At 40.9% G+C, this 23,510-nt stretch overlaps 1 protein-coding gene across 3 annotated transcripts in view; it reads left to right on the forward strand.

Annotated features, from left to right (window-relative positions):
- NALCN (sodium leak channel, non-selective) overlaps positions 1–23,510 on the forward strand; it is a 283,090-nt gene that overhangs the window by 93,853 nt on the left and 165,727 nt on the right. For all 3 annotated transcript variants that reach the window (XM_070471442.1, XM_070471443.1, XM_070471444.1), the window contains one exon: positions 13,574–13,705. In XM_070471442.1, the coding sequence (XP_070327543.1) occupies positions 13,574–13,705 (132 nt within the window). The remainder of the gene's footprint in view (positions 1–13,573; positions 13,706–23,510) is intronic.

Here is a 23,510-nt window from a genome sequence, read left to right on the forward strand (position 1 = left end):
TCCTGCCTGGAATGTCTTTCTGTCTGTCTTTCCCCACTTCCCTGTGCTCTGCTGAGAGGCTCATTGTCTGGGGTGACCCCTCCTCCCGCCTTAGGTCTTGATTATGGGAACAAGATGGCTGGAAGTGATGGGGAACATGATTAAGCCAAACCCCATTCCTGATTTCCTTTAATTTTTTATTTTTTGCTCTTTTAGTTTTTATTAATGTTGAATAGAATTTATTTTTACAACTGACCTTTTTTTAAAATTGAGATATGATTCAGATAGCTATAAAATTCACCAATTTAAAATGCTTGATTCAGTGACCTTTAGTACATTCACAGAGTTGTATAACCATATATATGTCAGTTGATGTTTGTACCAAAACTATTCAATAGGGGAAAAAATAGTTTTTTCAACAAATAGTACTAGGACAACTGAATATCCACATGCGAAAGAATGAATTTGGACCCCTGTCTCATACACAAAAATTAATTCAGAGTGGATCATAGATCTAAATGTAAAAATAAAACTGTAAAACTCATGACACTATCAAAAAAGTAAAAGTAGCCCTCAAATCGGAGAAGGCAATGGCACCCCACTCCAGTACTCTTGCCTGGAAAATCCCATGGACGGAGGAGCCTGGTGGGCTGCAGTCCATGGGGTCGTAAAGAGTCAGACACGACTGAGCGACTTCACCTTCACTTTTCACTTTCATGCATTGGAGAGGGAAATGGCAACCCACTCCAGTGTTCTTGCCTGGAGATTCCCAGGGTCGGCGGAGCCTGGTGGGCTGCCGTCTATGGGGTCGCACAGAGTCGGACACGACTGAAGCGACTTAGCAGCAGCAGCAGCCCTCAAATGATGAGAAAAAATATTTGCGAATCTGTTTCTGCTTGTGCCGTGATGGTCTCCAGCACACGACTGCTCACATAGCTTCTCAGGCTGCCTCCCAGCTGCAGACGTCCTTACTTTGTTCTGTGAAGTAATACCCAAGATAGCATCTTTCCTATGATGTAATGCTCAGGACAGCGCCCTTCCTGAGGACGAATAAACCACCCCGTTGTAGCCTCTTAGAGAATAGGTTTTGAAGGTGGAGATATTTCAACTATGCTACTTGAGCGTATTTCTGTACATGGGGGAATAATACGTCCTCCTTGGCTGGTGAAAAATTCAGTGAGTATGTATGTTCTAGTCAAGACTTATTTGGTTGCAAGGATCAGACCATATGGTCTCAGGGAGCATTTATTGTGAGTATAACCGGGCCTGCCGGGGGACTATGCTTACATGATTTCTCATCTGTTTCTATCAGTGCATTTGTCTCTATTTTCTCACCGCAAACACTAGCTTCCTTTTTTTCTTTTTTTCATGCTTATTGCCCCAATATGGCAGATTATGACTGAGTTTAGTAACCTCCTGTTAAGGGTTTCAAAGACTCACCTGGGGACTTCCCAGGGGATCCAGTGACTGAAAGGCTGTGCTTCCAATGCAGGGGGCCCAGGTTCAATCCCTGGTCAGGGAACTAGATCCTGCATGCCACAACTTAGACCCAGTGCTGTTAAATAAATAATAAATATTTTTTTAAAAAAACAATAGAGAGGCACCAGAAAACATCCAAAGGGGAGTCAGAAGCTGGGAGAAATTTTAATCAAACAGGGAGACTGGCCAGAGGTGGGAGGCCATGGGAGTTGAACGGAAGCAGCAGGTTCATTTAAGCAAAGCACAGGCTTTCCTGGGGCTTCCCAGTTGACTCCGTGGTAAAGAACCCGCCTGCCAATGCAGGAGACGTGGGTTCGATCCCTGGGTCAGAAGATCCCCTGGAGGAGGGCATGGCAACCCACTCTGGTATTCTTGCCTGGAGAATCCCATGGACAGAGGAGCCTGGAAGTCTACAGTCCATAGGGTCACAAAGAGTCGGACACAACAGAAGTGACTTAGCATGCATGCATGCATTGAGGCAATAACGTAATTCTTTTATGTGGTGTGGCCAAAACCATTTAAAAATTTTCTTCAAGCGTGTCTTTCAGTGTGAGTCTCAGAAAAGTAAGAAAAGAAAATGGACTCTTTGAGTATCAAATGGTCACTTAGCTGTTTAAACTCGATTTTAGCATCAGCCACGGCCGCCCTGATGAGGTAACCCTAATGCATGATAAATAGAACTCGGCTAAATTGGAACCTCATTCCTAAGCGGCTGCTGTGACTAGCCATTTTTCTCCCGCCTCTCAGGTGGGAGTTTTCACCTCCTGACAGTTTGACAGATGCGGCTGCACCGTTGTGAGTTTTCTGCAACACACACCCAGTGATCTGTTATCTTGAAGAAAGTCAGTGACAAGAAAATGAAAGTATGCCTGAGACCTAGCCTGCCCGAGCTCAGTTCCTCTCGGGTAACACCCCCTCATGTGCCTACTTCTGTAAAGAACAGAGATGATAGGCTTTTACCATAAGTAGGTCAAATTGCGGCAAAATTGTCAATATGATGCCTTAATGCTTTTTGAGGAAATTTCCAATGAAGGTGAAGATCGGAGGAGGGGTAGATTGTATGATATGTGTATTTAAAGAGATAAAGAGACATCCTAGACGCTTTGCTGTTTTCTTTTTTGGCCATACCATGCGGCATGCAAGATCTTAGTTCCCCAGCCGGGGATCAAACCTGTGCCCCTGGCAGTGGAAGCCCAGAGTCCTAACTATTGGATCACCTGGGAAGACCCCTTCTGTTCAGTTCAGTCGCTCAATCGTGTCTGACTCTTTGGGACCCCGTGGACTGCAGGACACAAGGCTTCCCTGTCCATCACCAACTCCTAGAGCTTGCTCAAACTCATGTCCATCAAGTTGGTGATGCCATCCAATCATCTCATCCTCTGTCGTCCCCTTCTCCTCCTGCCTTCAATCTTGCCCAGTATCAGGGTCTTTTCCAATGAGTTGGCCCTTCACATCAGGTGGCCAAAATATTGGAGTTTCAGCTTCAGCATCAGTCCTTCCAGTGAATATTCAGGACTGACTTTCTTTAGGATGGACGGGTTTGACCCCCTTAGAAGACCCCTTAGGTGCACCGTAAATATCTGTCTTCTTGAGGAACCTCCCCATGAACTGGCAGATAATTCCAAGAACTGACTGAGCCCAGGAGAATGTAGGTTCCATCTGCAAGCAGACCTCTTCCACCTTACAGTCCCATGTGGGAAGATGGAGTGGTCCAGCCACGACAGTATGGCCCAGGAGAAGCTCGGACTATTGGGTAAATCTCCCAGAGACTCAGCTTACTCACCTGAAAAATGGGCGACGTCTCTCAGCGGCTTATAAGCATGAGAAATGGCTCACGTGAAACACCTACTGCGGTGTGCGGGTTGCAGGGGGTCGCTCAGTCCGTAGAGGTGGCTGTTGTTATCATTAGTGTACAGTTCTCTCCTGACTCTGCTGGCTTGGAGTGTTCTGTTCAGTTCTAGGAAGTCAGCTCCCATGCGCCCAGGTAGTCCAGTGACGTCACAGCCTTCCCTTCCTGCCCTGCCCTCTGACTCTTAGAAGTGTACATCTCAGTGTCCAGCAGACATGCGACCAGGTGTTCTCATGCACACATCACCACCCATCCTCCCCGCCCATCCCCACATGGAAACCATGCTTTTCCTGCATCTCCAGAAACCTGTACACCAACCTGTAATGCACTGCTCGTGGTCCTCCCCAAATCTGATCTGTTTGCAAGTCTGTCGTTAATTCAGTCTCTTGAATTTCTCTGAATCATTCCCTCCATCCCATGCTAAGGTCCTTGCCCTGAAAATCAGATCACGGCTTTCTCGGTGCCGTGACCTCTGACTCCTTGATTATATTCGGTTGGTTTCTCTCTGCTTCCAACTGTTTCCACTCTGACTTTCACGTGATAATCAGTGATCAGATATTGCAAGGGGGGTTATATGTGGATGTGTCCATGTGTGTGCTTTCATGTACAGAACTACACGATCTCACACAGAGCGGACACAAATTCTTACTGTCCCCTTACGCAGCTGTCAGTGATCCCTTCCCACAACACATGCACCCACACACACGCTCATCTTCATTCCATTTTTTAAATTTTATTTTCTGTCTGTACCACATGATACATCAGATCTTAGTTCCCTGACCAGGGATGGAACCTACACTCCATCCACTGGAAGGTGAAGTCTTAATCACTGGACCACCGGGGAAGTCCCTCATCCTCATTTTTCTAACAGTAGAGCAGAAAACGGGCTTCCCTGGTAGCTCAGCTGGTGAAGAATCCACCTGCAATGAGGGACACCTGGGTTTGATCCCTGGGTTGAGAAGATCCCCTGGAGAAGGGAAAGGCTGCCCGCTCCAGTATTCTGGCCTGGAGAACTCTATGGACTGTATAGTCCATGGGGTCGCAAAGAGTCAGACACAACTGAACGACTTTCACTTTCAGAGCATAAGACAGCTGGCTTAAAGAAAACTCTTGTGTGTTTTGGGGGGAGCTGGGGGGGGCATGGTGAATGGAAGAAAAAATTTATTATATATAATAAGCACAGAATGAGAATTAAGAACAGGAAGAATAAAATAGCTAAAGGCAATACAGCACAAGATGTAAGAAGGTAGCTAACAGTTTAATCAAAAAAGACCTACTGTAGTCTTGAAACCAGTATGGCCAAATAAACTAAGGAGAGGACTGTCCTGTGTATAACCTCAGTTGTAAATGTTCCGTGCATAGATATTTAAATATATATTGCATTCTATATATATTCAATATATATGTGTTTCAAACAGTAATTATATTCAGAATAGATACCAGCAGACTAACAAAAAATAAAATGAAATTATGAGTGCTGTTTTTTAATTTATTCACCTATCTTACTGTGTTTAAGTGGTTTTTTTGTCTTTGATTTTTGAGCCTCATTGGAAGAAAGAAATATTCAGGTCATCTTAAAATTATTTGCTTCAGATGATCACAAGCTAAATTCCTGTATCATTGTCTATGTTCATCTTCTCGTTCAAGTAAGTCCTATACGAGTGTCTGACAGATAGTCTTGGAAGACAAATTTCCGTCAAATATTTGTGGCATTGTCACCTTTGGAAAAATGAGGGGTACTTTGTTCTAGCAGGTCTTGATTTCTGGGGTTAAATATGCAGCTTCTTTAAACTGTCATCCAGGGTTTGAAATTGCCATGTATTTTCTCAGTGTTCAACACAATTGCTCCCATCCTAGAGTCTGGAAAAGCAGCATGACTCTCCCTGCCCTATGGCTGATGACAGGTTTGGACACTGTAAAAAACTTCAGTCATTTTGTACTTGTTGTATTTCTGGTATGTTTCTTCCAACCCTCCAAATTTCTTAAATACTCAAAGATTTTCAAAGTGAGTCTTCCACTTCAAGATACTATATAGCTTAAAATTTTTTATTTATTTCTGCATTCATCAAATGTAACAACCTACGTCTTTCATAACACTGGGTATACAGTTTATTTGAGAAAAACGCCTAATTCATGTCTGAGTTTGTGATTTCCCTCTTGAATTTAAAACAAAGGTTTTATGTTCACCTGCCCACTATTGAAACCTAAAAATAAAAAGAACATATGAAAATCAAATTTCAAGTGATTCTGTATGTAGACATTTTAATTAGCTTTGGGAATGTCAATTAAAGTGTCTTTGAAGATCTTAAAACCATCATGGTGTTAAGTGTCCCATCTAGTGTCTGTTGTTAAGACCCTCAGCTTTTCACTGACGCATTCATGAAGACAAGCGGAAATGCCCCGTAATTCTGAACGAAGCCCGTTTTGTCACAGTCTATCCAGTAACTGGTCGCTGGAGCTGCAGTGAGAAACGTAGACAGTGTTAGCACCTGCACTCTGGCATTGCACTTCTACTGGACTACAGGTCAGAAACAGGACCCTCAAGCGGGGAGGCCCAGGTGAAAAATGCTGACAGAGTCTCATTTCCACGCTGTGAGCACTCCTGCATGGCCAGAGATGCTCGGTGTCTTTGTGGGAGGTCACCTGTGAGTTCCAAGCTGTGAGCACTCCTGCATGGCCAGAGATGCTCGGTGTCTTTGTGGGAGTTAGTTGACCTGTGAGTTCCACGCTGTGAGTGCTTCCACATGGCCAGAGATGCTCGGTGCCTTCGTGGGAGGTCACCTGTGGATTTCCTTCTGCCCTCTCACTCTCCAAGGACATGCCTGGGGCAGGCAGAAGGGAAAGGCAAGAGTTTCTAAGGATAGCTATTGGTTCTGTTTTTAGTATTGCTATAAAAAATGGGTGTATGCTCAGTTGCATCCAACTCTCTGCAACCCCATGAACTGTATAGCCCACCAGGCTCATCTTTCCATGGAACTCGCCAGGCAAGAATATTGGGTGGGTTGCCACTCCCTTCTCCAGGGGAGCTGCCTGACCCAGGGATTGAACTTGCGTCTCCTTCATGCTTTACCACTGCACCACCTGAGAAGCCCATTGCATGAAGATATTTCCTGTTTCACACAAATTCTTTTGTATTGGGCAGAATTATTTTGTTTATACTGATTATAAAAGTAGCAACTATCCAGATGTCTTCTAAGTAAGGGGAGGGGAAGGCACAGCACTTGCAAACGGGAGATTTATTTTAGGCTTTGTGCGTTTGCTCTTTTACATTATGATCTTGTTCTTAGGCTCATGGCTCATGTGCAGGATGGTTTCTGAGAATTTCACCTTGTAATTGCGTTGTTCTCCAAATATGTTTATTTTGAAATCTAGCTAAAACACAGCTTTTAGTAGCTGGCTGAGACAGTGTTCAGTGGATGAAATTTGTTTACCAGGGTAGGTTATTTTATTCATTCAAGCAGTGATTTAAAGACAGATTTGAGGACTTCCCTGGTGGCTCAGTGGTAAAGAATCCTCCTGCCAGACAGGAGACACGGGTTCAATCCCTGGTCAGAGAAGATCCACATGCCGCAGAGCAACTAAGGCCGTGTTCCACAATTACTGAGCCTGAACACTACAATAAGAGCACCTCCCCCTGCAGTGAGAAGCCGGAGCATCACAGCTCAAGAGGACTTCCTGCTCGCCGCAACTAGGGAAAAGCCTGAGCAACAACGAAGACCCAGCACAGCTATGAATAAATACAATTATATTTTTTAAAAATTTGGAATCTTTAAAAGCGAAAGAAAGATTTGAGTTCTGAGCTGTAGTATTGTGACCTCCTGGGCTACAGTTTGCGTACAGAGTCTTCAGAATCTTTAAGGCGCTATTCTATCAGAAAGCTTACTGAACAATTGAATAGGAAGAACTCTTATGGAGTCCGTAAGCATTCATGCCGCTAAAAATGAGACAACTTAAGACCTTTTTGAAAATCTATAAATGTCCCTGATCCCTCTCAAGATCAGTTATCTCTTTCACTTGATTTCTCCTCTTATATCTTCTTACCTTCCCCATAGGGCTTCCCTGGTGGCGCTAGTGGTGAAGTACCCACCTGCCAATGCAGAAGACATGAGAGACACAGGTTCAATCCCTGAGTCAGGAAGATCCCCTGGAGGAGGGCATGGCAACCCACTCTGGTATTCTTGCCTGGAGAATATCATGGACAGAGGAACTTGACAGGCTACAGTCCATGGGGTCGCAAAAAGTCAGACACGACTGAGCGACTAAGCATATATGCACCTTCCCCATAAGCAACTGACTGTATCTCTACCTTTAAATACCTAGAGTGTTTTCAAATACAGCAACAATAATAAGCATTGTGGAGTGTAAGATGTCTGCTCTGGCATCTATACTGTTTAGACTCTATGCTATTTAGATTCTATGCTAAATAGCCTCGTTTATATTTCATGTTCCAACCTAGAGAAGTGGATGCTATCACACCTGTTTCCCCTGTAAGAAAACTGAGTCACATAGAGGTTAAATCAACACAGAGTGAAGATTTGATCTCAACTCAGGCTGCCTTCAAACTTGACATTCTTTTCCTTCGGGGAGATCTTAGACCCTCCAGTGGGGAACAGCTTTTCTTTGGCTTTCAGATACAGGATTCACAAGATTACGTCCTCTATTAAATTACAAACAGTGGACATGGGAGCGACTTCTCACTCTCCTTTAATACATGAATCAGAGTCTGCTGCATTTTGACTGCCTGACAGGAGGCAGGAGAGCATTGGCTTTGGCCTCACCTGAGACTTGTTTCTGACTCTGTAAACTTGGAAATGGACGCTTCCTTACCTGTTTATCCGTAGATGAGGGGATAATAAATGCACTGTTTTTCACAGAGTTGTTGAGGATTAAATGAAATTTTCACCCCAGCATGTGTTATGCTTGCAATGAGGCTTGGCACAAACCAAGCCCTCAAATATGAGCTCTTATTTTGAGAATCCATTTTGTCGGCATCAGTGTGAATTAAGTGAGGATCTCTCACCAGACTTGGCATAGACTTCTGTATTTGAAAGTGTTCTCTTCACAGTAAGACTCAGAATGAATATGAAGAAAAGTGACCTTTTCTCTTCTCCTGCATGAGGTTGGACTCACTGTCATTGCTTCAGAGCCAGCGTCTCATTCCACATCCTGAAACAAAGCAGGATGAAAACCCTGCTTGGCATCATGAGTTTATATCCACAGTAATACATTTTGCAGAGGCCTTGACTGGCAAGTGGCCTTGGGTGGAATCCTTCGATCAGGTAGAATTTTGGAGCACTCGGCAGACGCCCACAGTCCTGTTTCATAGGAGGTGATTTGAGCCAGTGTATGTCAGAATCACGAACAGGGCTTGGTTAACTTTCCTAGTTCTACTGTGACAAATTTCCACAAACTCAGAGATTTCAAGCAACACAGATTTATTATTTATGGTTCTGCAGGTCTGAGGTCCAAAATGGTTTCCCTAGGCTAAAATCAGGATATGAACAAGGCTAGTACTTATAAAAATTTTAGGGGAAAAAAAAAAACTATTGCTTTGCCTTTTCCAGATTCTAGAAGCCACCTGCATTCCTAGAATAAGTCTGTGCTGGGGCCTTCATTAAAGTGAAAGTGTTAGTTGCTCAGTTGTATCTGAGTCTTTGTGACCCCATGGACTGTAGTTTGCCAGGCAACTCCGTCCATGGAATTTTCTAGGCAAGAGTACTGGAGCAGGTTACCATTTCCTTCTTTCATGTGGTGGTTCAGTCGCTAAGCGTGTCTGACTCTTCATAATCCTCTCCAAATGGTTGAAAACATGACTCACACTTTTGTCTTCATGAAGCCAAACTGGTTTAGTTGATTTTGATCTCAGAGTTGAAGGGGATAGGGGAAGTAGGCATACATTTTTGTGATGAGGTAATATATTAATATATGATCATAATATTATAGTCAGTATTTGCTATATATTTTACTGGATAATTACTGACTTTTAGAATCATGAAATCGTGAATTTGTAAAAAGTTTTATAGGTCACCCAGGTTTTCATCTGCAACTCAAGGAGTATCCTCTGCAACAGACCTTCTCAAACTTTAGGATCCACAGTAATCATGGCTAAAGATGCAGATTCTGATTCAGTAGGTCTGGAATGGGGCCTGAGACCCTGCATTTCTAATATACTCCCAGGAAGCTGCTGGTCCAGGGACCACACTTTGAGTAGCAAGGCTTCTGAGCATTCCTGACATTGCTGCCTTGGGGATGATTCTGTTACAGTCTCTTCTTCGTATTTTGGTAATTCCAACTGTCACACACAGAAATCAGTAGTTCTTGGATCAAAGCCAGACTCAAAATATATGCAAAACTTTTCTGATGTTTTAAAAATATAAATCAAAATGACATCGCAGTTGAAGGGAATTTTAAAAAATAGGATGTGTATGTAGGATCTGAAGAGTCTTATATTAAGCATCTCTCTCTATATATAGAGAGAGAGATGTTTTATATGTGTGTGTGTGTGTGTGTGTGTGCGTACTTTCCAGGTGGTGCTGGTGGTAGAGAACCTGCCTGCCCATGCAGGAGAGGCAAGAGATGCAGGTTCCATCCCTGGGTCAGGAAGACCCCCTGGAGGAGGGCACAGCAGCCCACTCCAGTCTTCTTGCCTGGAGCATCCCATGGACAGAGGAGCCTGGTGGGCTACAGTCTGTGGGATCGCTGAGAGCTGGACATGACTGAGCAACCTGAGCACGCTTATATATACGTATATGTGTGCATGCTAAGTCGCTTCTGTTGTGGGTTGTCATTTCCTACACACACACACACATATATACACGCACACACACATATAAAAATATATATACACACATACATGTATACATCCATATGTATGTATGTTTATATCTATTCATCTATATATCCTGCATCCATACTAAATCATACAACTGTGAAATCCCAAGTTATATGATATTTTGTGCCACTGACAACTTTAACATTTTCCTTTATGTCAAAATTTTTATAACAAAATGAAAAATTGATGGGTATAATTTGAACTGTCCTGTAGATGTGAGTCTAAGTGCAGTGTTGCCAGCCATTCTACATTGAGGAAGCCCATAGCCACGTTCAGACGTTGGTTAGGTTGGACTGAGTTGAAGAGGCCCATGTAAACTAGCTCTACCTTTGAAGCTAGAGTTCCTGGTTTTATTATTTAAATTTGGCTACAATACATACTGATCACCTTAATTCTTATTTAATATTTGAAAGTTATTACTGTGGAAGAAGTCAGCTGAACGATGGTGATTATAGCGTATCAAAATTCTTTGTAAGTGATTATTTTAATGACTCTGTACCAACAGGGAAACGTAGACATTCAGACAAAAAACAACCTAATTATGATGACAGCACCCAAGTGAAGCAGTGACAGTTACAAAACCAATTTAAAAGTTTTTTGACAGCCATGGCTAAAAGCTTTGTTTCGACCTTTCAGTAATAACAGTTTACTTAAGACATAAATCCACAGCTAAGGAAAATAGAAAGAGAAAGTTGTGGCTTTTCTGTCATGCAGATGAAGTGGAAAGCAGTTGAAATGTTTTTAATAGAACGTTACCTTGAAAAAAGTCTAGAAAAGGAATAATAGTTATGGAATTTTAACTCTCTCAATACAAGAAAGACTAAATAAAAATTCTAATGAGGATAGAAACTTGCCAGCTGATATGCTTATCAACGTTATGAAGGTCAGTAGTTCCTGCAAGCAAGTTGACGTGCATTTAAATATGTTGACTGACAGCCCTGGAATTTGATTTTGCATTATCCATGAAATAAAGTCAAGGGCAAATAAATGGATGTAAGAATGCATCAGTAGCCATGGTGACACACAACCTCACTAAATACCTGCTTTTGCAGTGGCTGTGACATCTCTCACATTATTAGACTTTATCGCTTTTATTTATCTCACTTGGTTCTGGACTCAGTCAAACATACAGCGTAATTAATTCTTTGACCTTGGGCAATTTATTTCTCATTGCTGAACATAAAAATACCTCGGTCACATTTTTTTTAACTGCACATATAAATAGAACATTTATAATATGCAAGCGCCGCTGTAAGAGCTGACAGGTATTTACATGTTTGTGATAACAGCTTTTGGAGTAGCCGGTACGTGTTTCTATTTTACTGATGCGGAAACTGAGGCACGGGGAGGTTGGGGAACCTTGCTCAGGGCCATAGAGCTCGTGCCTGGTAGGGTTTCAGGTCCAAGCACTTTGGCTCAGAGCCCGTGCTGTGGCCGACCGCAGAGTCTTGAAACCCCAAGAAGGCACACATTTGGATGCAAAGAGTCAACGGCAAGCTCAGAGGTATCCTCGCCCTATTCCTCTTCTCGGATTCTGCTTTCATCAGGTTCTTGCAGTTGCAAAGATTGAAGAACTCTCAGGTCAAGATCAAGTGGTGTCCACATGTGTCTGTAAGAACCAGTGAAGCCCCGAAACAGGGCTCATCGTGGCTCTGTATCCCGGGCAGCTGGTGCCAAGGATTGTGACTCAGTGATTCGTTGTGTGGTCAGCTTCCCTCTCCTCCTTCTGCTGCCCAGGGTCTTCAGCTTCTACCCCCTCCTTTTACGTATTTCCTGCCCCACAGCGGGGCAGGAGCTCCTAAAATGGACTTTAAACAGACGTGGGTACAGAGTCTGGTGCGGCTGTGTACTTGCTGTGTGACCTTGGACAAGTGACTTAACCTCTCTGAACTCTGTGGGAGAGGCGGGTAATACATCCCACTATGTAGGGTTATGGTAGAGACGAAAGAAGTAAAAGAAATAACATACTTACAGTATTCAATACATGATAGCTAATATAATAATAGCCATTGTTTTTCAAATACCTAATTATTTTACCTCAAGGTAGGCAGCAGGCTTGGACCAGATATGGATCCAAATTGTGGTTTCGTCTTCAGTATGTGTGTGACAGTGAGAAAGTTACTTAACTTCTCTGAGCCTCAGTTTCCTTCTGCTTCCTAGAACTGTTAGGACATTGAATGACTTCATTTATGTAAAGCACTTATGACAGCTTTGGGCACATAATAATTATAAATATAGACATGAGCTATAATTAGTTGTAGTATAATTTTCAATAACATTTATGCAGAGAGTACAAAGTTCTGGTTATATGAGGTAAGTAAATTATGACGTCTATGGCATAGTACCTGTAGCTATGTACTCTATTGTATATTTAAAATTTACTAGGAGGATAGATCTTATGTTGTGTTCTTACCACAAATAATAATAACAATATTAATAGAGGAGGCAAGAGGAAGCTTTGGGAGGTGGTGGATATGTATATGGCTTTGATGATGGTCATACTTTCAAGGGTGTATATTTATCCCCAAGCTCATTGAGTTATATATGTTCAATATGTAACACATTTTTTAATATCAACCATACTTTAATAAAGTGGTTTAGAACATAGAAAATAAATTATTAAAAATAGTAATTTAAAGAAATAAATAATCCACAGAAGCAATACATTAAAAAATAAATAGATCTTAGGTTTCTCCTGCTTTTCCAGTTCTGTGGTTTATCTCTAAAATGCTTTCATCAACAGTAGCTTTTTCTCTTAGCAGAATAAAGTGATACTTGTTATATGGTATCAGCTTTCCAAAAAATAATTTCTCCATAGAGTCAGCAGTAAGGATAAAAGCTTCCTAACTAGCCAGTGAAAATTAAGATATAGGTTATACACAAGTTCAGTGAAATGTATTTTCAGTTTTTAACCAGAAGTCTCTGAAACTATCTCCCCAGGTACTTTTTAGCTGCCTGCAGACAAAAGATTGCTTTGCTCACAGTATTTAGTGACAGCCATCAAGTTATCTTAGAAAAGTTGTTCTGGACATGTGTTTGCCAAGCAGAGGGAGGTTCTGGGGGAGACAGGGATTGGGGGTTTGGGTTAAGCACATGCAAATTATTATACATAGAGTGGATAAACAGCAAGGGCTTCCTATATAGCACAGGGAACTAATATTCAATGTCCCATGATAAACCCGAATGGAAAAAAATCTGAAAAAGACTGTGTATATTGTGTATATGTATAACTTAATCACTTTGCTGAACAACTGAAATTTACACAACACTGTAGATCAACTTCGCTTCAATAAAGTAAATTTTTCTTAAAAAGAGAGACTCTTCACAGCAGCATATAACAAAGATGCTGCAGATCCAGCAAGGTCTGAGCACATAGGTGTGTTGAATCGTGGGTTTGTCTCTTCATTAAGAGTTCGTCTGTTTTGCCTCCTCAGCAAATGATGCGGTCGTCTGTCTTCCACATGTTCATCCTGAGCATGGTGACCGTGGACGTGATCGTGGCTGCCAGCAACTATCACAAAGGAGAAAGCTTCAAGAGGCAGTATGATGAGTTCTACCTGGCGGAGGTAAGCGGCTCACAGGCTCAGGTCACTTTTCAAGGCAGCCGCGAATCTCGGCTCGTGACAGCAACTTTTAGAAACGTGTAAAAGTTCACTTCAGCTCAGTCATCATTTGACTTCGACCCGAGCTTATTCAGGACTTCCCTGATGGCTCAGTGGGTTAAGAATCTGTCCGCAATGCAGGAGATGCGGGTTTGACCCCTGGGTCAGGAAGATCTGGAGGAGGGCATGGAAACCCACTCCAGTATTCTAGCCTGGAGAATCCCGTGGACAGAGGAGTCTGGCAAGCTACAGTCCGTGAGGTCGCAAAGACTCAGACTCGCCTGAAGCGACTGAGCACTCACGGAGCTGGTTCACTGTCTACTTTCGAGGTGTTTCCCCTGGTCCCCGCGTTGCCTGATCTGTTTCTGGCGCCCTGAGTGACCTTCCCACACTGGGTGTCCTATGCGTGTATCACGTTGCCAAGGCAACCCTTGGCCCGGGTGTTACCCTGGCCATCTAGGTGTTTCCCCACCCACCTCTTTGTTTTCTCTCCATCATTATATTGTGTGTCTGTTTCCTCCAAAGTGTAGGCAAGCACAGATCCAGAATATTGTAGATGAACATCTCAGCTCAACAGTACCAAGGACGAGATTGGAGGAAAATAGATTTCTGTTCTAAAAATCCAAGGTGTTACAGCCAGCACTAAAGCTATAGTCAGAAATAGGTAGGTTTAGTGATGAAAATAGTGAATCTTCTTGCTTCCTACAGCCCATACTAGAGTTTTGTAGTAGCGGTTCTTATTGACGGGATAACCTTCTTAACATTTGTTGCTTAAATATTTCTTAATGATTTCCAGAGACCTCTGCCTTTTTTATTGTGAAAAATTATGTCTATAACAGATCTTAGAATTCAGGGGTTCTGTATTTGTAGAAAAATTGATTGACAGATGACTCTTTAGAAGCCCATTCATCATGTAAGTGAGAAATACATATCTAGCTGTGCTACACTTGGAGAAATCCAATATATGAAAAATAAAACTTAAAAAGCAGAAATATCACAATGTGATTATTTTTATTACAAAAGCACTTTCCACATACAAAATCAATTTGCCTCAGAGTTGGGTTCTCTTCTATACCCAGAATTCTCCCAGTGCATTTAAAAATGGATTTGGTTAACAAAAAGTCAATCCACCCACACATCAATTTTTCAGAAAAAGAATGGATGGTATACAGCTATTGAATACAAACTTCTACGGAAACTTTTAAGAAGTCACTTATGAATTCCTCCCTTGGTGGAGATGTATTTCCTGTAAGAAAATATTAATATTAAGCTTTCTCTGAAATGGTCTCCGTGACGTGACATTGCCTAATAACTGTGTCATATATGGAACATTTTTGTTGTTGTTCAGTTGCTAAGTCATGTCTGACTCTTTGCTATCTCATGGACTGCAGCCAGCCAGGCTCCTCTGTCCTTGGGATTTCCCAGGCAAGAATACTGTAGTGGGTTGCCATTTCCTTCTCCAGGGGATCTTCCTGCACCAAGGATTGAACCCAAACTCCTGCATTGGCAGGCAGCTTCTTTACCACTGAGCCATTTAGAATTGTGGTGTATGGAGCTTACAGTTAAGCAAGAAATATAGACAGTAAGTAGTAACAAGTTTTCGTGCTATAGAGAATCAGTGACATAGGCTCACAAAGAAACTATGTCCAATCAAACACCTGAAAAATGGATATAATTTTGCTGCGAATCCAGCACAGAAGGTATGGATCATTATTAGAAGCAGAGGGGGGATCATTGCTTTACAATGCTGTGTCAGTTTCTGCTCTGCAGAAGCGTGAACCAGCTATAAGGACACATACATGCCCTCCCTCTTGAGTCTCCCTTCTGCTCCTCCATCCCGCCCTCTAGGTCATCACAGAGCACTGGCTGAGCTCCCTTGCTATACAGAAGCTTCACACTAGCTAGCTACTTTATATTGATAAGTGTATGTCTCAATGCTGCTCTCAATTCATCCCACCCTGCCCTACCCCTGCTGTGTCCACAAGTCCATTTTCTATGTCTGCTTCTCCATTCCTGCCGTGCAAATAGATTCATCAATACTGTTTTTCTAGATTCCATATGTATCACTTATTCCATAAGTTCAGTCACTTAGTCAGTCATGTCCGACTCTTTGCAACCCCATGGACTGTACCAGGCCAGGCCTCCCCGTCCATCAGTAACTTCTGGAGCTTACTCAGACTCATGTCCATCATGCCATTCAACCATCTCATCCTCTGTCGTCCCCTTCTCCTCCTACCTTCAATCTCTCCCAGCAACAGGGTCTTTTCCAAAGAGTCTGTTCTTTGCATCAGATGGCCAAAGTATTGGAGTTTCAGCTTCAGCTTCAGTCCTTCCAATGAATATTCAGGACTGATTTCCTTTAGGATGGGCTGGTTTGATCTCCTTGCAGTCCAAGGGACTCTCAAGAGTCTTCTCCAGCACCACAGTTCAAAAGCATCAATTCTCAGGTGCTCAGCCATCTTTATGGTCCAACTCTCACATCCATACATGACTACTGGAAAAACCATAGCTTTGACTAGACGAACATTTGTCAGTAAAGTAATGTCTCTGCTTTTTAATATGTTGTCTAGGTTGGTCATAGCTTTTCTTCCAAGGAGCAAGCAACCTTTAATTTCATGGCCACAGTCACCATCTGCAGTGATTTTGGAGCCCAAGAAAATAAAATCTGTCACTGTTTCCATTGTTTCCCCATCTATTTGCCATGAAGTGATGGAACTGGATTCCATGATCTTCGTTTTTTGATTGTTGAGTTTTAAACCAGCTTTTTCACTCTTCTCTTTCACGTTCATCAAGAGGCTCTTTAGTTTCTCTTCGCATTCTGCCATAAGGGGTGGTGTTATCTGCGTATCTGAGGTTATTGATATTTCTCACTGCAATCTTGATTCCAGCTTGTGTTTCATCCAGCCCAGCATTTCTCATGATGTACTCTACATATAAGTTAAATAAACAGGGTGACAATGTACTCCTTTCCCAATTTGGAACCAGTCCATTATTCCATGTCTGGTTCTAACTGTTGCTTCTTGACCAGAATATAGATTTCTCAGGATGCAGGTAAGGTGGTCTGCTATTTCCATTTCTTTAAGAATTTTCCACAGTTTGTTGTGATCCACATAGTCAAAGGCTTTGGCATAGTCAATAAAGCAGAAGTAAATGTTTTTCTGGAACTCCCTTGCTTATTCAGATTCAATGGATGTTGGCAGTTTGATCTCTGCTCCCTCTGCCTTTTCTAAATCCAGCTTGACCTCCATCTGGAAGTCCTTGGTTCATGTACTGTTGAAGCCTCACTTGGAGAATGTTGAGCATTACTTTTCTAGTGTGAGATGAATGCTATTGTGTGGTAGTTTGAACATTCTTTGGCCTTGCCTTTCTTTGGGATTGGAATGAAAACTGACCTTTTCCATTCCTGTGGCCACTGCTAAGTTTTCCCAATTTACTGGCAAATTGAGTGCATCACTTAAACAGCATCAATCCTTTAGGACTTGAAATAGCTTAGCTGGAATTCCATCACCTCCACTAGCTTTGTTCATAGTGATGCTTCCTAAGGCCCACTTGACTTCGGACTCCAGGATATCTGACTCTAGCTGAGTGATCACACCATCATGGTTATCTGGGTCATGAAGATCTTTTTTGTACAGTTCTTCTGAGTATTCTTGCCACATTTTCTTAATATCTTCTGCTTCTGTTGGGTCCATACCATTTCTGTCCTTTATTGTGCCCACCTTTGCATGAAATGTTCCCTTGGTATCTCTAATTTTCCTAAAGAAATCTCTAGTCTTTCCCATGCTATTGTTTTCATCTATCTCTTTACATTGATCACTGAGGAAGGCTTTCTTATCTCTCCTTGCTATTCTTTGGAACTCTGCATTCAAATGGGAATATCTTTCCTTTTCTCCTTTCCCTTTAGCTGCTCTTCTTGTCTCAGCCATTTTAAGGCCTCCTCAGACAAGCATTTTGCCTTTTTTGCATTTCTTTTTCTTGGGGATGGTCTTGATCCCTGCGTCCTGTACAATGTCATGAACCTCCGTCCATAGTTCTTCAGACACTCTGTCAACCAAATCTAATCCCTTGAATCTATTTGTCACTTCCACTGCATAATCATAAAGGATTTGATTTAGATCATACCTGAATGTTCTAGTGTTTTTCCCTACTTTCTTCAATTTAAGTCTGAATTTTGCAATAAGTTCTTGATCTGAGCTACAGTCAGCTCCTGGTCTTGTTTTTGATGACTATGTAGAGCTTCTCCATCTTTGACTGCAAAGAACATAATCAATCTGATTTTGATGTTGGCCATCTGGTGATGTCCATGTGTAGAACCTTCTCTTATATTGTTGGAAAAGGGTGTTTGCTATGACCAGTGCGTTCTCTTGGCAAAACTCTGTTACCCTTTGCCCTGCTTCATTCTGTACTCTGAGCTCAAACTTGCCTGTTATTCTGTTAATATATGATATTTGTTTATCTCTTTCTGACTTATTTCTGACTTGCTTCACTCTGTTTGACAGACTCTAGGTTTATCCACCTCACTACAAATGACCCAATTTATGATCATGCTATAAGAAATTCCAACAAAATTTCAAATGTTCTAATATTGTGGAGTTCACTGATACTATTTAAGGGTATAGGTAGTGTCCAATGGTAATTGAAAAATCCTTGCTTTTCTTTTTTGTGTATAGTACTATTTAAAAAATAATTTTTTAAATTTATTTTGGCTGCACTGGGTTTTCATTGCTCTGTGCAGGATTTCTCTAGTTGGGTTGAGGTAGGTCTTCCCATTGCAGTAGCTTCTCTTGTTGCAGAGCACAGGCTCTAGGCACACGGGCTTCAGTAGTTGCGTCTCAGAAGTTGTGACACGCTAGCTTAGTTGCCCCGAGGCATGTGAGAACTTCCTGGACCAGGGATTGAACCTGTGTCCTCTGCATTGATAAACAGATTCTTAAACTGTGCCACCAAGGAAGTCCAATAGTACTATTTTTTTTAAATTTAAAAAATCCACTACAATATTGTAAAGTAATTAGCCTCCAACTAATAAAAAATAAAAAAAATTAAAAAAATAAAAAATCAACAAGAGAGGTTGTTGTTCAGTCACTAAGTTGTGTCTGACTCTTCACAACCCCATGGACTGCAGCATTCCAGGCTTCCCTGTCCTTCACCGTCTCCTGGAGTTTACTCAAATTCATGTCCATTGAGTCAGTGATGCCATCCAACCATCTCATCCTCTGTCATCTTCTGCTCCTCCTGACTTCAGCCTGTTCCAGCATCAGGCAGGGTCTTTCCCAATGAGTCGGCTCTTTGCATTAGGTAGGATTGGGTGGTAAAATATGGCACATGCTATCTTTCTATTGTTGCCTACTTCCGAAACCATCCCAAATGATGTAGTTCTCATCAACTACATAGTAGAGATTTAGTTCACTTAAAAAAAATAGATAGGTATCACACTTTTCTTGAACTACTGAAACATTCAGAATTTGTTCCACATCTCTTAATTAATGAGGTGTATCTGAGTTTCCTAAAGCATGCTTGATCTTTATTCCAATCACATTATCTCTTTTCTTTGTATCAGAAACTTCTAATACAAGTCAAAGTGGTGAGTTTCAAATGAGTGTGGATAAGTCATTTTAATCACACTTAATTTTTTTTTATAAAATATACTCTATTTAAAAAATTGATAAAGATGGTTTGGGCTTAAGCTAAGAGTCAACAGACTTTTCTTAAAGAGTCAGATGGTAAACATTTCAGACTTTTCAGACCATGTGTCCCCTGCTTCAGCTACTCGACCCTGCTACTGTCATGCAGAATGGAATGTGGCCTCAGAGTGGTTGTGAGCCAGCAAAGCTTTCTTTACGAAAATAAGCAATGAACTTGATCTTGGGTTAAGCTGTAGAGACACCATCTGAGCCACCAGGGAAGCCTCTAGGGACACGGAGCATGTCAACTAGCATCCCTGTGTGTTGAATTCAAATATAGTAAGACTAGCAACATAATAGCTGCCATTTTTTTTTAGAAGTTGCATAATGTTGCCAAGTGCTTTAAAGGAATTCATTATCTCTGTTAATCCTCAAAATGGCTATAATAACAGCAATTCAAGTTTATGGACTATAATGATACAGTATTTAAGGAAATAGCATTATGTAATATTTTATAAAGTTTATTTTTAAAATAGATCACCAGAGGCCATGAGCTTTCAGAGAAGTAATTTCTTGAGTTCCAACATATTCCAGAAAAAAATTATTTTGAAAATCCAAAATAAGTCATTAAGAGTCAACTTGCAGTCTAGAAAACAGTCTTTAAGCATAAATTAAGTTGCTTAGCTTCTATTGAAAGGCTGGGGCCTTGTTTACTTACTTTGGTTTAATTAACCTAAATTTAGAATTAGTTTAGAAACAGGGAAACTTTTCTTTGTTTTTGAGGCTCTGCATAAACATAACAATATAAAGATTTACTTTCTTTTGGAAGTTTTCATTTTGCATTTTGATCAAAAATAATCCATTGTCATTACTATTATACATAAAATCACATTATTATACATTGATATAATGAACATAATTATATTTTACAATGTATAAATGTATTTGTATTTATTTTATTTTAATAATATATAATTTATATTTATTAAAATTTATTGTTTTTATTAATAAATAATAAAACTTGAACAGTACTTAAATAGTGCTTTTGTCTGGTGGCTCAGAGGGTAAGGAATCTGCCTGCAATGCAGGAGACCCAAGTTCAATCCCTGAGTCAGGAAGATCTCCTGGAGAATGAAATGGCAACCGACTGCAGTATCCTTGCCTGGAGAATTACCAGGGACAGAGGAGCCTGATGGCCTGCAGTTGATGGGATCTCAAAGAGTCGGACGCGATTGAGTGACTAACACTTTTACTTTTCATTATATAAAAATATGCAAATATATCTGTATATCCACCAGATTGTACATTTAACAGAAGTTTATCAGCACAGCCTTATGCACAGATTAAAAATTTTAACAGAATCCCTCTTTTAAGAAACTTGTAAATTAATGAGAGCAAGAGGGAACAGTGAAGTTCTAAGAGCGTGCCCCTGTTTAATTTCTGGTCGAGGGACAGGTTTACCTCATTTAGAACTCCAGGGTGTCTCTTTGGTTTCCTGTTTTTCTCTGATTGTTCTGTGTTTTGAAGCAGAAGGCCTTTTATCAGCATGGACTCATTTTGCCATCTTACAGAAAGTTATCTTTTCTAGCAAAGTGGTTTCTATCTTCCTCTGAAGACATTTGGCTTTAAGATATTTGTTAAAATGAAATTACGTGAAAAAGCCATTTATTTTAGTTCCAGCAGAATCTGACACCCGTGTTTCAGCTCATTAATCACAAGAAATTACTGAATTATGAAAATAACTCATCTTATTCTACCAGCAGTCTTTCATATTATCATTGGGTTTAATTTCATCTTCTGGGGAACTTTAATTAAATAAGTTTCTTTTGACTATAGCTTCTTCGTGTGTTTCTAAAGAATTTGAGCAGTACCTTGTTAGGCGAAAAATAATACAATAATGACATTTTTGACTATTCAATGATCCATCTCCAAAGTCTGCTCTTTAACTGTCTAGAGAATTGAAGGTACACCATATGCTAAGAGTAGGTGATTTACCGACACCTCAGAAATGATGTGGATCATCATTTATTTGAGTGTTATTTAACTTGAATTTCATTTAGGAGAATAAGGGTACCTGAATTATGTTTCTTGTGAGTTTTATGCTAGAGTCTTCTTTTGTGATAAATGTGCATTCATTTTCTAATGAATATCCATCATGTTTCTCTGAAATTATGAAATAGAGTTTGCAACACAAATCTTGGATAATATATTTCAAATATCTTTGCACATATGGGCAGTATCTCTGCTCTTTTATCTTCTTGGACCTGTGTATCACAATCAGCTCATTTATAATTTGTCACTGATCAATGTTCATACATTATTCATGGAATTAAAAGGGCAGAACAGTTTCCATTGTTCCATTTATATTAAGCGTGTCATTTTCCATTTAGTTATTTTTCTCCTGAGCTTCAGAAACTTGGCCATCAACTTGTTGTCTTACCTGCTATCCTCACAAATCCAATTACAAGTTCTTTTGGAAAACAAGCATTTTAAACTAAATTCTTATATTTTTCATTCTAAAAAAAAATCTTTTCACAAGTTATGTGCTGTCATCATAAGAACAAATATAATAATGTTTCTTAGAACAGTAACTGTCATTTTTGTTTAATTAAATTTATTTCATTTTATTTAATTTTAATTAAATTTGCATTCCCTTATTGACAATTTCCTTGAGGACAAGAGGGCTTGTTATAGTAGATATTAGATAACATATTTATTATTATAAGATGAAAATTTGGAAAATAAATAATAAAATGTGGTATTTAAAAAACTCATAAAACCTGCATTCCTGAAAATATTACTTAAACTCTGCTAAGGTGACATCAAACCTGATTTATCTGTATAGCATAAATTCTCAAGGCGGGATGGGGGGAGTGAAAAAACCCCTAAGAGGATAAAAATTGTTTTTGGAGGGGCAAAAAAATCCTACTCTTCTCCGTATGTAAAGCAGAGGTAGATATGTTTATATTTGTAACATATATATGCTAATAAAAATTCCATATGATGTAGTGATTAGAAACAAAATATCTAAAAAACTCTCAGGGGGTGGTTAAAAAAAGATTGCAAATCCCTGATTTAGGAAAAATTGTAAGAAGAAAGAAATATTTTGGTGTTTTCGTGTATCATTTTCAAGTTTCTTCAAGTAATGTGGCAACTATGTTTAGGAAAAGTTTTAGAATCCTCCTCTCACAGATCTTGCCTTCACTCTTAAAAAGACAAGTTTCAACTTTAAGCACCCACTGATGGTATAATGTCCTCTGATAATTGGAGACAGAGGAAAGGTCCTACTGTGACCTTCTCAGGGTGGGGCCTGCCGAGTTAGGGGCCAAGGTCCTGGGTGCTCCCAGACTAGGGGTAATGAAGGGGAGACTCCCAAAGCTTGCAATGCTGACTGCTAAGGATTTGCAGAGGCCCTGGAGATTGTCATACGGAGTGAAGTGAGTCAGAGAAAGACAAATGTCATATGATATCACTTATACATGGAATCTAAAAAATGGTACAAATGAGCATATTTGCAAAACAGAAATAGAATCACAGATGTAGCAAACAGATTTATGGTTGCCAAGGGGGAAGTGAGGGAGGGGTAAACTGGGAGACTGGGAACTTCCCTGGCAGTCCAGTGGTTCGGACTCCACACTTCCACTGCAGAGGTCACGGATTCAATCCTTGGTCGCAGAACTGAGATCCCACGTGCTGCACGGCATGGAGTGCGCGCGTGTGCGCGCGCGCGCGCACACACACACACACACACACACCACGCACACACACTGGGAGATTGAGATTGACGTATGCTTGCTGCTGCTGCTGCTAAGTCGCTTCAGTCGTGTCCGACTCTGTGCAACCCCATAGACGGCAGCCCACCAGGCTCCCCCGTCCCTGGGATTCTCCAGGCAAGAACTCTGGAGTGGGTTGCCATTTCCTTCTCCAATGCATGAAAGTGAAAAGTGAAAGTGAAGTAGCTCAGTCATGACCGACTCTTTTCGACCCCATGGACTGCAGCCCACCAGGCTCCTCCGTCCATGGGATTTTCCAGGCAAGAGTCCTGGAGTGGGGTGCCATTGCCTTCTCCATATGCACGCTACTATATATAAAATACATAACTAATAAGGACCTACTGTGTAGCACAGGGAACTGTACTCAATACTCTG

Source organism: Odocoileus virginianus, chromosome 8 (assembly GCF_023699985.2).
Source record: "Odocoileus virginianus isolate 20LAN1187 ecotype Illinois chromosome 8, Ovbor_1.2, whole genome shotgun sequence".
Taxonomy (NCBI): Eukaryota; Metazoa; Chordata; class Mammalia; order Artiodactyla; family Cervidae; genus Odocoileus; species Odocoileus virginianus.